We start from the raw sequence: 17,707 nt of genomic DNA on the forward strand, positions 1-17,707 counted from the left end.
GGAACAGAATAGCTGGGTCAAATGCAATCTCTATGTTTTAGTTTTTTGAGGAATCTGCACACTGATTTCCACAGTAGTTGCACCAGTCTACACTCCCACCAATAGTAGAGCAGGGTTCCTTCTTCCCCACAGCCCCATCAGCATTTGTGATTGGCTAATTCCTTGATAATAGCCATTCTTTCTGGGGTGAGATGGAATCTCAGTGTTGTTTGAATTTGCATTTCTCAAATGACCAGTGATGTTGAGCATTTCTTCACATATTTATTTGTTGTTTGTTTTTTATCTGAGAAATATTTACTCATTTCAGATGACTATATTTTAGATGTTAATCCTTTGTCTGAGGAGTAGCTGGTAAAATATTTTTCCATTCTGGGGGTTGTCTCTTTATGCTGTGGGTGATTTCTTTTGCTCTGCAAAAGCTTTTTAATTTGATGTGATCCCAGTTGTTGATTCTTTGTAATACTTCCTGTATGGTCAGGGTTTTATTTATAAAATCTTCACCTATACCTATGTTTTCAAGAGTTCTACTTTTGCTATCATCCAACAGATTGTTTCTGTTCTAACATTTAGGTCTTTGAAAGAAGAGGCATTGTTAAAGTCTCTCTTGCTTTCCTGTCTAAATTAGTGTTCTAGTACCCTGAGCAGCTGCAGAAGCTCTTCATTGGAGGACCAAGCTCTGAAACAACTGATGAGCATCTGCGAAGCTATTTTGAGCAATGGGGAACACTCAGGAAGCGTGATAATAAGAAATCCCAACACCAAGCACTTTAGGAACTTTGCTTTTGGGGGCAGTGATGTTTTTTGGTTATGGAGAAAGCTTAATGGTCATGGTGGTTTTTTTGTCCATATGCGTGAATATTGTCTAAAACAAATATTGTTTGTAGCAGGTAGGCCCTGCCACAACTGTGCTTGGCTGAATTCACTGAACTGTTGTGACCCTGTTCTTTAACAATGCTTCTTCTTCAAAGACCTAAATGTTAAAACAGAAACAATCCTCAGTGGTCGTAACAGCTGTGGTGGTAGATACATTGGCAATAGCAATGACTACAGTGGTAATAATGTAAGCACTTTTCATAGTAGCAGAAGCTGCAGTGATTTTAGCAATTACAAATCTTTACATTTTGGACCCATGAAGAGAGAAAAACTTGGAGGCAGGACCTCTGGCACCTATGATGCTGGAAGCCAGTTCTTGTCCAAGCCACAAAACCAAGGTGACTGGCAGTTCCTACAATATCCACTAACTATGGCAGTGTCAGAAACACCTGAAAACAGCTCAGCAGGAAAAGAGATCCAGAGAAAGACCAGGGTCACAAGACTTAAGTGAATTCAGCCAAGCACAGTTATGGCAGGGCCTCCCTGCTACAAACAATACTTGTTTTAGATAATACTCATGTATCTGGGCAAAAACACCTCAAGAACTGTACATTTGTGACTAACTGTGTAACAGGTCATTTTAGTTTATTTTGTGGAAACAGTAAAGCGTTCAAACCAAGGGTTGCATTGTAGACCTTTTTTTCTTGCTCCCCTCATGTTGACTATTAAATTTGATGGCCTGATTATGATGTTGAATGTATGTGTCTTTAAAAAAACTAGGTGGTCAGGGAGGCAGAGACAAGGAAAAAGCCAAGTTGCTCTCTGAGGCAACGCCTGAGGCATAGTATACCTTAAGTAAAAGCTAAGGGTGAAAGAGGCACGTTAAACTTCAAGGAACAGCAAGAGCCCCCGTGTAGAGAAGGGAAGAGTGGCAGGTGAGCTGAGAGAGGGAGGCCCATCAGGTCTTCCCAGTGTTTCACACTTCTGGGAACTGCCTGTTCTTGTCTTTTGCCATTTTTCTCTTGAATTGCGTTTTCATATTTGTAAGATCTCTCTTCCTGTCCTCTTTCCACTCTCCCTCTTCCTCTCTTCTCTCCCATGCTCCCCTGTCCTCTTTTTCTCTTGTTGTATATAATATAAACTACATATTAATATGTAATACTATGTGTAAAATCTCCAAAATTTTCAATTGTTTCATTTACTTTTTATTAACAATATTTTTTCCAGACCTTATTTTATTTTTTGGCATTGTTGGGAATCCAACCCAGGACCTCATTCAGTCCAGTCAAGGACTCTACCACTGAGCTACACCCCCAGCACCAGAATTCTTAAAAATTAATTTTATTGGTACATTGTAGATACACATAGTAATAACAGTCATCGTATGGAATTTGTACCTGGGCATGCATATCTTGGTTCTTTTTTCCCCCATTCCTCTCCCCACCCTTAACCTCTCTTCCCCTCCTTATTTACAAAAGCTTTGTTTCCATTTTTTCCTTTTCCTTTTCTTCCTTACTCCCTGCCCCTCTCTAGTTTCCCCTTCCCACTTAAACATTTTCTTCCTATTTCGCAGTGTCTGTTATACATTTTAGTCCTTATCTACACTTTTGGATTCACACCAGAGAAGCCATGCAGTATTTGAACATGTGTATCTGATTTATTTATGGTCTAAAACTGTATCCGTTTACCTAGAAATGTCTCGTTTATCCTTTTTTATGGTACTCCATTGTATTAAAAAAAATCATATCTTAGCTTTATTTTTCAGTACACTTGCAGTAGAATTTTTTTTTTTTTTTTTTGGTCTTTTTGAGACAGGGTCTCGCTATGGAGTTCAGACTGGCCTTGAGCTCACTTTGTAGTCCAGGCTGGTCTCAAACTTGCAATAATCCTCCTGCCTCAGCCTCCCAAGCACTGGGATTGCAGGCATGCGCCACCAGGCCCAGCTGCAGTAGAATTTTTTTTTACATCAGTTTATCAATCTTTTCTCTATCTTGCTTAAAATATATTTGTCCATGGACTATTATTAAATTTTTAAATGTCTTGTATCTTCAGGTGCTTTCATAGTTCTACTTTTACATTTTATTTTGCCTTTGCAATAGAATTAGTTTTATTTGTAATAAAACAAATGTTAGGGTATTTTTCTGTGATTAGTACAGTTAGATGATGACAAACACACACATGCACACACACACACACAGAGTTTTTGTTGTTGGTGGTGCCGGGAAGCGAACTCAGGACCTCATGCTTGCCAGGCAGACACAAAGAGTTTTTGAGACACCGTTTTCCTAAGTCAGTAGTTGCCCAGGCTGAGGTTGAACTTGCAACCCTCCTGCCTCAGCCTCCGAGAGTACTGAGAGTACAGGTGTGCATTGTTACATGTGCCTTTTGTTAAGTTTTGTTATCAGTCACTAACTTAGTTTTAAGTTCCTGTTGACAGTAAGTACCCAGTAAAATTAATTTTGAAACACTCTTATCCTTTGTTCAATCTGAAACATTCATTAGGCAATTTCTTTGATACCAGAGCTCTTAATAACTGCCATAATTTAAGAAGGTACTTTGCAGAATTCTAAGCAGTGGTCTTACCTGAATCCAGAGAGAGTTGTTCTGCTTCTCTATTCTCTGCTTTGTTTTGTGGCTAGTCTAATTTTATTTCTCATTAAACTTTTATAAAATAGTGACAACTACTAAAAGTTTTTTTAGATAATTGGCTTTGGTTTTAGTAGTTTTAAGGACTTTTTTCTTTTGTATATGTAGTATTGGAAATGGAATCCAGAGCCTTTGCACTGAGCTATATCCTCAGCCCTTTTTCAATTTTTAATTTTGAGAAGAGTCTCACTAAGTAGCCAACACTGGACTCAAACTTGCAATCCTCCTGCCTCAGCCTTCCAGAGTTGTAGGATTACAGGCATATGACATGATGCCTAGCACTCAATGACTCTTGGTGACTTTACAAATAAACATTTGGAAATATTTGTTGGATCATTTAGGGAATAATAACAATGTTAATTTTATCAATGTTAATAATAGTGAAATACAGTAAATAATTTATTTTTTAAAGTCTTTGAGAACTGATAATGGCACAAATATAAAAACAATACTAGGTCATCACTAAAAAAAATAATGTCTGAATATAATAAAGAATAGTGACGAGATATGATAGACCATTATAAAAAATAGCAGTTGCAAATAACGAGGCCTAAGGAAAAATTCTGGGAGACATTTTTTTTGTTGAGATTGTGTTAGTCACTTTTCTTATTGCTGGGACTAAATACCTCGTACCCAAAGTTAAGGGAGGAAAGGTTTATTTGGCTCACAGTTTGTAGAGGTTTCAGTCTGTAGTAGGCCGGCTACAAGGCGGGGTGGCGTGGCAGACAGGCATTGCAGAAGAGAAACAGGTCATGGTGTGCAGAAGGTAGCAAAGCAAGCAAGCAAGGGACCTTAAGCAGCTTCTTTCTGCCCCTTTTTATACTTGGATCTAGGCTACCAGGCTTAGGGTGCTACCAAAGCAATCAGTGGACTTATTTAGTAATCACACACCCTTAATCCCAGCATCACACACTCTAAGTTCAGCCACCTCTGAAAAAGCCCCACCTATGACTGTATGCGGCTTTGGGATACATCTAGACAAAAAACCACAACAGAGAGGCAGTCTTATTGTTGCTCTGGTGCGTGTCAAAGTCCTGGGCTCAAGTGATCCTCCTGCCTCAGCCTTCTGGGAATATAGGACCAAGTCACTGTGCCTGAATTCTAAAAGTATATGCACTAACATGGTGAGTGGGATGGATTAATTTTCAATTTCCATTTCACTTCTTCCTGTTTTATATGATGGCTTTTCTAAGAAATATATATTTCATAAGGCCAGGGATATAGCTCAATGGAACAAGTGCCTGCCTGGCAAGCAGAAGGTGCTGCATTCAATAACCCATACCCCCCCGCAAAAAAATATATGTACATATTTCATAATAAATGCATTTTTGATGAAAAATTAATATAAGCCAGGTATGGTGGGGAAAGCCTGTAATCCCAGCACTGGTGAGGCTGAGGCAGGAGGATCACTTCGAGTTTGAGGCCAGCCTGGACTACATAGTGAGTTCAAAGCCATCCTGAAGTACATGACGAACCCTATGATGCATATTGTAAGAACCAATGCTCAACTGATAAGCCATTCTGCTTCTGTACTTCCTGCTTGCTTACGTCGTATAAGCCCTAGACTAGCAGAGATCAGGGCCTGATATTTTGGGAATGATCCTGATCAGTGCCTGTCAATGTAAATAAATCTGCCACCAAATCCTGGGTGTTGTTTCCGTGTTTCTGCTTGCCATTGCAACCCCCCCCCCCAAATTAATGATCTAAAAAGCCTAAATTTGTTCCTTATTTTTCTTTTAAATCATTGTACTCTTTTATTCTATTTACTAGATTGGAAGACTTATGTGAGGGGGATATAAGTAGGGGAGTTATCTTCATTAAATTTTAATTAAGTGGCATTTTTTTGTCCAGGGTTTTTTCAGAATCTGGAAATTTCATCATAGTTCTCTATTCTTTGACACATAAGGAACCTGAGTTTTATGAATGCCTCCCTTGTGATGGCAGGATAGCTGACCTTCAGTTTCGCTTACTGACCAGCAAGGAAACGTTGCATCTTTTCAGTGTAAGTGATTTGATTACCTAGTACATTAATGGGTATTTCCTGTTCTATTTTGGTAGTCTAAACCTAATGGTGTTTACACTTAAAATGGTAATTCAACGTGTTAGACTTTGTTTATAATCAGTCTCACTGAATATTAACTTTATTCATTTATGATTAATTTTTGTTTAGTAAGTCTTCTACCATATCTCCAGAACCAGATTATAATAGAGGTTCAAAGGTTATCCACAGAATAATTTGCCTGTGCCTTTTTAAAATTTTTGAGGAATATATCAGTAGTTTATATATTGTATCATTCTGTACTGTTGAGAATTAATTTTGTGATTTTACTGTTTTCTTTGTTGTTATTTTTCAATATGTGGTTATAACAAATTATATATACATTATATATATATAATTTTTACACTTAAAATTCAGTGTATAATATAATCCAAGGAATAGGAATACATTGTTGCTGTAGCTAATAAACTACACAGAAATGCATCTAGGTGAAGATTACCAAAAATGTAGATCTTTGAAGCTGTAAATGTCATAATATAAAAACTAAAGACCACTTTTTTAAACAAAAAATATTTACTACCACTAAATAGCCATGTGTTTCCTTTCAGATCTTGTTTTATACTTTGAGATAATTTCTGGGTTATATCAGCTTATGAATATATTTTTATATTTTAATTATAATCATCTTAAATCAGGTCTAATAAAAATTTATTTCTATTTTAGAGACATATCATTTCTATTTTATTTAGAGGGTATCCTCAGTTCATAGTTGTTATATTCACTAAATCCCTGGTTACTGAGTAGATTACATAATACAGGTGACTAAATTTTCACTTCTATTTATAAAGTAGGGGAGTGGGCAAGTGAACATTTTATAAATGAGAGTTAAAGAATTTAACCTCTCAGTGTTTTGGAGCAACTTTTCATCTAAACAGAATGTTTTTATTTAAGTCAGATCCCAATTTGTGACCTACTTCATTTCAGAATGTTGAACCGTCTGACAAAAATCCAATCCATTTTGAACTCAGTTCTGAAAGCCAAGATGTAGAAAACGAGTTTTTCAGCAACATTTCTAAGAGTCTTTCAGTTAAGAGGTAAAAGATAACTTAATTATCATCTGTATTATTTTTTGTACTATTTTATTATACTCATTAGTTTTTTATGAATAATTAAAAATAACTTCAATTATTTCTGATGAAACTATTGGAAAATCTTTTGTACCATAAGTGTCTTTGCATTCAGTGAATTTCTTTATATTCCTAGGCAACTGGATTATAATTTTACTAAAAGATAGCTATAATTTTCATTGGAATTGATTTCTTATGTAGGAAAACCAAAAAAAGTATTTGTCACAAAATTAAGACAAATACTTTGTGACATTGCTTAGGAAGTTCCATTCCATTGTTCAGTGCCTGTTGTTTGTTCTTGCATTCCTTTTAGTTTTAAACCTGAACCTACCAGATAAACTACTATAAAAATAACTCTACTAAAAAAAGAAATAATTTGTTTAAACAAATACACTTGAAAAAGTTAAGGAAAGGGCTTGTGACTTCTTGGGTCATTCTGTCCTACCTTTTGTGGTAAAGAAGATGCTCCCTTGTATTAGTCAGGGTTCCCTAGAGAAACAGAAACAGCAAAATGTGTGTATGTACAGTGAGGTGTATGTTTTAAGAGACTGGCTCCTATAATTATGGAGGTCTGACAAATCCAAAGTCTGCAGGACAGATCAGCCGGGCAAGAGTTTGCAGTTTGAGATCAGAGGCGATCTACTGGCACAATTCTCTGTCCTCCCTTGGAGCTCAGTCTTTCTGTTAAGACATTCTGCTGATTGGATGAGGCCACCTATATTATGGGAAGTACTGCTTTACTGAATTTAATATTTTAAATGAGGAACTCATTGAAAAAAATGCTTCCACAGAAACATCTAAAATAATGTGTTTACTATAGCCTAGCCACATTGGCACATTGAAATTAAACATCACATCTCTAATTTAGCTTTTTCATTTACTGTGTTCTACTATGTGCCAGATAATGTGCTGAGGATATGGTGGTGTAGCAGATGGACACATGGTCTTTCCCTCATTGAATTTATAGTCCAGTGATGGGGTGTTGTCCCTATTATATGATAGGCCCATTAATTTGGTAAATTTAATTAAAAGCTGGTATAGAATGTTGGTTTCTTTAAAAAGATGCTATATTGGTTTTTTGGTTTTTTTTGTTTTTGTGTTTTTGAGACAGGGTCTCGCTATGCAGTTCAGGCTGACCTTGAGCTCACTTTGTAGCCCAGGCTGGCCTCAAACTTGCAACAATCCTCCTGCCTCAACCTCTTGAGTGCTGGGATTACAGGCGTGGGCTACCACGCCTGGCACTATATTGGTTTTTTTATTTGTTTGGCTCCTTTTTTTTTTGGTACCGGGAATCACACTCAGGACCTTACACTTGCCAGGCAGGTGCTTGTGCCACTGAGCTATATCCTCAGCCCCATAAAAAAGTAAAGAATGTTAGTTTATTCTTTGACTCTATAGAAAGTATTGTTATTTTTAATTCATCCTAGTATTTGACTTGCCTGTTTCCCAGCTTTTTAACTAATACAAACTTGTCTCTTAGCCACTCTAATACTGTGTGTTTAGAATATTGCATGAAATCAGTACTTAAAAGGCTGAGGCAGGAGGATCACCATGAGTTTAAGGCCATCCTGAACTACATAGGGAGACCCTGCCTCACAAATCAAAAAAAGAGAGAGAAAAAAATCTGCATGATAAAATGATAAACAAGCAGATGTAAAGGAACTATTCGTTATTGATTAGTGGAATCTGTCTTATTGAGAAAATGGCTTTTGTGTATGTGTGTGTTGCTTGAGACTGAAACCATAGCCTTGTACAGAGGAAGCAAGTGTTGTACTACTGAACCATATACCCAGCCTTGTTTGTTTGTTTGTTTGTTTGTTTCTAATATGGAGTGATTCATCTGGTTTAGCACTTGATTCTTAAGGTGGAAATTATCTGTGATACAAGTTTAAAATGGAAACTGTGTCAACTCTTTATAGAGGCTAAAATAACAATAATTGCAAACTCAAGCTATGATTTAAGACATATCTGTGTTGAAGGCTGGTTCTAAACATTGGCATCCCTGTAAAATGAGACTGTGACTGCATCTTTATTAGGTTCTTATTGCTACAGTAACAATTGCCATAAACATAGTAGCTTAAAATAGCAGCGTTATCTTAATAGTTCTGAGGCCAGAAATCCAAAGTTGGTGCTTGGGAAGGCTGTATTTCTTTGTCAGGCTCTAGGGGATAATCTGTTTTATTGCCTTTTCCAGCTTCTAGATTCCACCTGCATTCCGTGTCACATAACTGCTTATTGTATTTTCAAAGCCAGTAGCATAGCATCCTCAAGTCTGTCTTCTTTCCCTTCCTCTCTCCGCCATGCCTCTATCCTCACGCTGCGTTCTCTGACTCTAACACTCTTACCTCCCTCTTATAAGGACCCCTATAATTGTACTGGGCCCACCTGGTTAGTCCAAAAATAATCTCTCCATCTCAGAATCCTTAATCTGGTCACACCTGCAAACTTCCATTTACAGTATTTAGAAGTACTAGGGATTAGAAAGATGTCTACAGGATGCCCCATCCTTCTTTGGACATACTAAGTTATCCTTGAAATAAGGTAGATCATCAAAAACTATCACTTTCTAATGGCTTTGTAGGAACACCTTAATTATCTTAAATCTTTTTTTTTTTTTTTTTTTAATCTTTTTTGAGATAGGTTTTCATTATGCAGCTCAGGCTGGCCTTCAACTCACTTTGTACCCCAGGTTGGCTTCAAACTTGAAGCAATCCTCCTGCCTCAGCCTCCCTAGTGCTGGTAGTACAGGCATGTGCCACCATACCCAGAAATTGTCCGAAATTTAAAAGTTTTATTGAACATTTTCTTGAATGTTTAAGGAATAAAAAGCTCAAGTAGAGAAACATTTATAATTTCTGGGGTTTTTTTTTTGGAGACAGGATCTCACCGTGTAGTATGTGTGTGTGTGTCTGTCTGTCTGTCTGTAAGTAAATATGTAGTTGATATTCTGTGCCACAGCTCATATGTATAATAAAAATGTAGTTTGTTTTTGTAACTGGATGTAATGTCTACAGTGGTACTTGAACCAAATCAAATTTCCCCATAAGGTCAACTTGAATTTGATTTAGTTCTTGTCCAATTTGGTTTGCAACCCAAATCATGGAAAGAATTAAGTTTGTGAACCAAGATACTACTGTATTTTGAACCCTTATTATTCTACTAGGTATAGAAACCCAATTTCAGTGAATTCAGGGTCTTAAATTCTAATTTCCACTTTTGAAATTCTGTGTTGACACTGAATTTTTTTCTGTGTTCTGCTAGAATGTGCCATCTGTGGTACAAGGACTGCAGCTAAGTAAAAAGGAGGTGATGTCTCAAAGTATTTTTCCACCACAGATATAAATACATAGGAAAACATAATTTTTCAATCATTTTTCTTTTTACCATAATGATTACTAAAAGCAGTGTTTAATACAGTTGATGATAGACTTTTTAAAGTACATAACAAGTCTTATTTCTATATTCCTCATCGTGTTTAGTCAGAAAGAACTCTGACTATTGTTTATCATGACGTTAACAACGTAGGCTTGAACTTGCCATGATCAAGCAGAAAGGTTAGTTAAGTAAATATGAGTCTGAGGAGGCCAGCTTTTCTTGTCAACTAACATTGATTTTTTTTTAAAAGTAGCCTTGTGGTTGTCAGATCTAGGTGTTACTTATCAAGGACTTTGTTTCATTTCAGAAAGGAAGAAGGTAGAAATCCTAGATGGTCTGAATGTTTTTCTTGTCTCCTCTTCTGCTCTATAGGTTTTCCCAAAAGTTAGCTCCTGGAAAAATACCAATAAGTGATCATGACTCTGGTGTTGAAGATGAAGACTTTTCTCCAAGACCAATTCCTAGTCCTCATCCAGTGAGTCAGAAGGTATCACTGACCTTATAATGAACTGATTTCACCTTTGTGGTTAGATATCTGAAAGTTTCTTCATGTTAAAATACTCAACAGGGGCTGGGGATTTAGCTCAGCAGCACAGCACCTGCCTGGCAAGCGCGAGGTTGTGAGTCCGATTCCTGGAACTGGGGGGGGGGGCACCCAAAAAATAAAATAAATTACTAAACAGTACCTAGAACTTGTTTAAGCATCATTCCAGCTTCCTACCTATATCTATTCGGTTTATCTATATAGAAATGTATATAAGGTGTGATTGAAAAACAGCAAATGTTTAAAATTTTATTACAATAAAAGACACATTGCCAGTATTGCCCCTCACTGCAAACAGGCTTATACCATCATTTTTTGCCACTTTCTTTTGGGGTGGGGGTGACAGGGTCTTGCTCTGCAGCTCAGGCGGTCCTTGAGCTCACTATACAGTCCAGGCTGGCTTCAGACTCATTTGAGATCCCCCTGCCTCTGTCTCCCGAGTGCAGGGATTACAGGTGTGTGCCACCACACCCGCCCCTTCTCAGCCCTTTCTAAAGCGGTTCAGGAAGTCTTCTTCCATGTGTCTAGCTGCATTGTGTGGTTGCCTTGGTGTCCTAAATTGATTCAAAATGTTAACCTTTCATGGTCATTTTTTACTTTGGAGACGATCTAGAAGTCTAATGGTGGCAGATGCATTAAATAACATGAATAAGAACACACCATAGTGGTTTTTTTTTTTTTGTACCAAGAATCAAACTCAGGACCTTGCGCTTCCAGGCAGGTGCTTGTGCCACTGAGCTACATCCTCAGCCCACCATAGTGTTTTTATAAGACCGCCTTTACCATGTTTTTGATCATACCTCATGAAGTCATAAAGAGAACTTCCAAAATCATTTCAGAAAGTGGCAAAGGTATAGAATAAGTGTGTTCAAACCAAAGCAGAGCAGGGAATATTTTCAAGGGGGGTTAATAGCAACGTGTAGTAAATTTTTATTTAAACATTCACTGTATATTTTGATTACATTTTGTATACTTCACAGATATATATAATTATTATTCATGTAATAATGTATATCCACATATGTGTAATAATATATACATAGTAAATACATATACTTATTCCCAGAAAAAATTGTGGCATAGATAGGTTAAGATACCTGCTCATGATCACAAAGTATATGTAGTAAAGCAGGCATTCTAATTCAGGAAGTTTGATTTCAGAATTAGAGCTTTCTTTTTTTTTTTTTTGGTACCGGGCATCGAACTCAGGACCTTGTGCTTACCAGGCAGGTGCTTGTGCTGCTGAGCTATATCCCCAGCCCTAGAGCTTTCTAAAATTGTATAAACTCAACAATCTATACAATCACCAAACCTTAACATTGGTTTTTGTTACTATATTCAGAAAAAAACATTCTATTTGCATGCAGAAGTCAATTACTGAGCTGAGCATGTTGGTGCAAGTCTGTAAACCTGTAATCCCAGCACTTAGGAGGCGAGGCAGGAGGATCGTTGTGAGTTTGAGGTTAGCCTGGGCTACAAAGTGAACTCAAAGCCAGCCTGAACTGCATAGCGAGACCCTATCTCAAGAACACACACACACAAAAAAAGAAGTCAATTACTAATAACCTGTCATAATATCTTGATTGCTGCAAGCCAGTGGGTTATTTTAGAATTGTCGTTTACTTTAATTGGACTAGTTATTTACATTAGAAGAGAAAGGAATAGGAAAGATTTTTTAAAATTAATAATAAGGTATAACAAATTCATCATAGGGAGTATTTTGATTACACTTTCCTGTTCTCTTCCATCTCTTAAGTTATTTCAGTAGAAAAAACAGAGTAGCTTCATTTGTAACAAAATATTTTGAAATATTCATTGGAAAAGATACCTTGTTATTTAAGATACATAAACATTTACTGTTATATCTGCTGAAGCTACTGCCTGTGATAATTTGTTTTTCAGAGTGAGGGTAAAAACTTTTCTGAAACAGTTTCCTGTATATGTTCTGTGACCCAAGCAATGTTCATCAGTTATCCAGCAGAAGGAGTTCTGTTATTAAAGAAGTTTGGGAGATGGTTAGCTATATTCTTTGAGGGCCAAGACCTTGTTTATTTTTCCACAGTTGTATTTTTACCGATGACCATATAAGTTGCCCAGAAAATATGTTGATGGTCTAATAATGAACAATGTTTAATTCATAATTGAATATTATGTTGGAAATACTGATTTAAGGAAAGCAAAGCATATATTTCTCCTAAAGGTTTCTTTTTTCTTTCTCATTTATAGATTTCTAAGATCCAACCATCAGTTCCTGAACTTTCACTTGTATTCGATGGCAATTTCAAAGAATCAAATCATCTGTCTAATACACTGGCTTTGATGAATCCTGAAAATCCTCCTTTGATCAGCCATTCTGAGCACTTGAAACCCATGCAACCTGACCTTCATGATGCAAAACACAGCCCAGAAGCTGAAGCTGGGGAGACTTCTTTGAAAATGATACCAAATCAGTTAACCCAGAGTACTGCTTCTTTGAAGCACTGTAAAGTAAAACAGCCAGCTACCTGTAAGAAAGGGAACCCCCATTTTGGGAACGACATTGTTCAACCGTCTCCTCTTAATGTGCTACCTCCTGATGTATCTGAAAAGCTTCAAGGAGTTGTTACTGGGAATGTACAAAAAGAAGAGTATCCTAAAAGACCCTCCACATTTCATTCTAGGCAGTCTTTTCTTGTTTCACAGTCCCACCCACACAATTTTGTCTTTTCGCCCCATCATTCCGGAAGACCGGGGGAACTTCAGATACCTCCTCAGTCACTGCCATCTTATTATTCCACAAATGTTTGTACCTGTTGTCAGCATTATGGTCATACTCAATATAGTCCAATAAATTCTTGGAAAGGAATAAATACAGTAGGGTCCATTCAAGATCTGCAGTCTGAAGTACTTCAAAAACATTCATTATTTCACCCAAATGGATGTCCAGCTCTGTACCAAAATGCATTCTATTCTTCAAGTAGTCCTATAGCCTTGAGACCTCAGGGAGGCATGGATAATTGTTCTTCCCATAATGATACAGAACCATCACCTGTGACAAGGCCTTCACACCTGGACTCATATAACCCACAGCCTTGTGCATTGTGCGCACACACACCCAAGACTGGGTCGGATAATGGAATGATGGGATTATCTCCAGATGCATATCGATTTGTCACAGAGCAAGACAGACAGCTGAGACTACTTCAGGCACAGGTTTGCTTGGAACTTTCATAATTTTATTAAATGTTTGGTGTTAATGTGGTTTCTGAAAACCTGGGAATTTAGCAGGCATGGTAGTCTGCAAAGCTAAGGCAGGAGGATCATGAGTTTAAGCCCAGCTTGGGAATCTTAGCTACTTAGTAAGACCCTGTCTCAAAATAAAAACAAAAAATAGGACTGGAGATGTAGCTCAGTCCGGAAGCCCTGGAATCTGTGCCCAGAACCAAACCAAAACAAAAACTGGAAACTCTTTATCAATTATGTCTTATAGAATAGAATTTTATTCCCAATTCCAAAAAACAAAAACAAAAAAAGCGTAAAAAATGGGGCCAGGAATATAGCTCAGTGGCGTAAGGGTCTGCCTGGCAAGTGCAAGGTCCTGAGTTCGACTCCCAGTTTGGAAAAAAAAAAACCAAGAAAGTATAGAATAGAATTTTGGAATTACAGAACTAGAAAGAACCTTAGAAACTGAATTTTAGGCTTTCTTGTTCTATACATGAGAGAAATGAGGATTAGATAGAATAATTTAGCTGAATGCCACATTGCTAGTTAATAATAGAACCAGTTTTAGAAACCAAGTCTTCTCTCTTATACCCTAACCCAGTGATGGTGAACCTTTTAGAGCTTTCAGTGGTACAGACGGCCCACTGTGGCATACGTGCTATGGGTTTGCCACCACTGTGACCTAACCGATAGCATAATGACATTTTTCTTTCATTTTTTGCTTCTAATGGAAGAGGGTTTTCTTTTTTTTTTTTTTTTTTCCCGGTACCGGGAACCGAACTCACGACCTTGCGCTTGCCAGGCAGGCGCTTTTGCCACTGAGCTAAATCCCCAGCCCCCTTTTTGCTTCTAATGGAAAGACACTATACTTTAGTAAGCTTTTATATGCAACTAAATATAAAGGCCTTATATTTAACTAGATATCAAGGCTGACATATCTAGTGTGCCAATCCTTTTGTATATATACTAACCTTAGCCAGTCTACGTTAAGGGAGTAAGCCAAGATGTTCTGTGTGTATCTGTACTGGACTTATTCCACTCACTTTGTTCTGAGATGTTCCTTTTCGGGGCTTTTATTGCAGGGCTCTTAGTCTTAATTATATCCTTGCACAGTTTAGACTATAAGTACTGTCTCTTTTTTCCTAAGTAACGTCCTTCCTCCCCCTACCTACCCCAAATTATTCCTCCCTTTATACTTAGTACCAATAGAAACAGCCAGAAATGTTCTTCATATTTTTCCATTATACTTTATCCATACAAACATATGTATTATATGCATAATGTGCTGTTTAAAATTTTTTTTGTTTTTAAAACTGAAATGAGTATTTGCATATTGCAAAAAATATTCAAATTCTGATTTAAAATGTTTTGGATAGGAACACATAAAAAAACTAAGCGTTGTTGTTTCTTAAACCTAAGTAAATTCTTTAAAATTTTATTATAAACACAAACTTGAAAAGAAGTCTTGATCATTGATTTCCTGTCTTGTTCAAAATAATCAAAAAGAAAAAACGGTAGAGGCTAAAAGGATACTTTAAGCTACTTAGAAATCTTGATTACTTGAGGTGTGTATGTTTAAAATGTGATATAGACTGGGTTCTCATCTAGATTATCTGAATCATACAAAATATGATACAGAAAATCTTCTATAGTAAAAAACATAGTATTTTCCTCATTCATAAACTTGAGACAGTGTCTCACTGTGTACTTTAGGGTGACCTTAAATTCACCAGGTATCCCACCCCAACCTCAAACTTGAGGTGATCCTCCCATGTCAGCCTCCTGAGTGCTCAGCCATGAACTTTTTTTAAAAAGTACTTTAGATATTTTCTTTATAAGATCATACAAGAACTCTTTCTTACCCTGCCTGGGATTCTGTTGTAATTATGTAGTTTTTGGAACTGTTCTCTTACTATGTCAGTAGTTTAAAGTTTCTGCTATTGCAAACATGTAGCACTGAGTATCCTAATACATCTCACTGTGTATGTGTTAGCATCTCTGTACCATAGATCTCCACAATAAAATTGTGACATCAACGGGAATGTACATTTTAAAAGTTCAGAACACCCAAATTTACACCTCTCTCGGTCTTCCAAGTTTCATTTTGGTGCATGGTTAAACGAATGGGCACTGGTACTGGATTCCTTGAATTCTCATCCAATTTCTCTGTAACACACACTATGCAACTTTGGATAAGTGACCTTAGCTCCCAGGCTCAGCTTTCTTATATACATAATAAGGCTATACATAAATCTTACAGAGTTTTAGGGTTGAATGAGTTAGGGAGGGCTTAGAATAGTACCTGACATATAACTAGTACTTGATTAATGTTAACTGTTGCTATATTCCCTTATCATTATTATCTCAGTTAATGATACCACCTTCATCAAGTTACCTAGACCTAATTCAAAAAAACCCTAGACTTCTAGGGGTGGGGGTTGTAGCTCAGTGGTAGAGCTGTTTCTTACCAAGTTGAGGCTCTGGGTCCAATCCCCAGCACTGAGGCACTGAGGGGAGGGGGAAACCCTGTGCTTTTACTTTTTACTTATATTCTGAATATAATTGCTCTCCACTGCCTTTCCTGCTACCGCCCTGATGCACATGTTTGTCTAACCATACCCATACATGCTGCTTCCAGTACTGTCCTCTCATGCTTCCCACAATGAGAAGTACCACAGCCATCTTCTAAAAGCATCAGATCATGGTACTGTAATGGTTTTCTGTTGCTACAGAGTAAACCAAATTCCTTACTTTGGTCTCAAAGCCTTTTATATTTTGGGGGCATTTTTTTTATTTGTTTGCTTTGTTTTGTTTCTGTTTCTGTTTTTTGAGGCAGAGTCTCACTGTGTAGTTCAGGCTGACCTTGAATGTACTGTGTAGCCCAGGCTCATCTGGAACTTGTGGTGATCCTCCTGCCTCAGCCTCTCAGTACTGAGATTACAGGCTACCTCTCCCTGCTTGTTTTTGTTTTATTTGTGGACTAGGGATTGAACCCCAGGGCTTTGCACTGAGCTACATCCCCAGGCATTTTTATTTTGAGACAGGGTCTCACTAAATTGCGTGGCCTAGAATCAAATTTATGCTCTTCCTGCCTCATCATCCGAGTGCTAGGACTACAGACGTGTCACCACACCCAGCTCAAAGCCCTTTGTGGTTCAGCTGTCTCCCTCCGTCCACTCCTCTTACCACCTTCTTCGGTGTTGATGTGGCTACAGTGGTATGCTTTTTGTTCTTCAGACATGAAGTACATGCTTATACTTAGTTCATACATTTTCAGTTCTCTTTGCCTAAAATACTCCTCTTCTGGTTCTTATAATGGCTAATTTTTTCACAGCATTCATACATTAATTACATGTTTGCTTGTTTTCTGATCTAACTGTTAATAGGAAGTAGCTTTGGGGAGGGAGCTTAACTTCATCTGTTTTTAGCACCTTGAAAATACTTACATGTAATAATCCCCCCTGCCCTGTAGTGGGGAACAAACCCAAGGCCAGACAAGTGCTATACCACTGAGCTACACCCCCAGCCCTTTTCTTATTTTGAGACAGCATCTCCATAAATGGCCCACACTGGCCTTGAACTTTTGATCCTCCTGCCTGAGAACCTCTGGAGTGGCTGGGATTAAGGTTTACACCACCAAACCTAGCCTGTAATACTTGCATAGTGCTCATTTTGTTACTTGAATAATTGTAAATGTCTGCTAAAAAGGTTATACCAATCTTCCTCCCTCCCTTTCTTCATTCCTTCCTTCTTTCCTTCTTCCTTCAGCCTTCCTCCTTCTTCACTCCCTCCCTTCCTTTCTTCCTTCCTTTCTTTCTTTTTAAATATGTAGAGCAAGGAAGATTCTCTTCTTTTTAACCAGGAAAATTAAGTCTCTTTCTTTTATATATATATATATACATATAGGGGCTGGGGATTTAGCTCAGCGGCAAAAGCGCCTGCCTGGCAAGCGCAAGGTCGTGAGTTCGGTTCCTGGTACCAGAGAAAAACCAAAAAAACCAA

The 17,707-nt window shown here is 37.5% G+C and overlaps 1 protein-coding gene across 3 annotated transcripts in view; it reads left to right on the forward strand.

Annotated features, from left to right (window-relative positions):
- Stil (SCL/TAL1 interrupting locus) overlaps nt 1-17,707 on the forward strand; it is a 75,384-nt gene that overhangs the window by 37,459 nt on the left and 20,218 nt on the right. For all 3 annotated transcript variants that reach the window (XM_005398638.2, XM_013521733.1, XM_005398639.2), the window contains exons 10-13: nt 5,311-5,461; nt 6,443-6,552; nt 10,333-10,447; nt 12,731-13,696. In XM_005398638.2, coding sequence (XP_005398695.1) covers nt 5,311-5,461; nt 6,443-6,552; nt 10,333-10,447; nt 12,731-13,696 — 1,342 coding nt within the window. The remainder of the gene's footprint in view (nt 1-5,310; nt 5,462-6,442; nt 6,553-10,332; nt 10,448-12,730; nt 13,697-17,707) is intronic.

The sequence above is a fragment of the Chinchilla lanigera genome, unplaced genomic scaffold (assembly GCF_000276665.1).
Source record: "Chinchilla lanigera isolate Chin_1 unplaced genomic scaffold, ChiLan1.0 scaffold00063, whole genome shotgun sequence".
NCBI classification, from domain to species: Eukaryota; Metazoa; Chordata; class Mammalia; order Rodentia; family Chinchillidae; genus Chinchilla; species Chinchilla lanigera.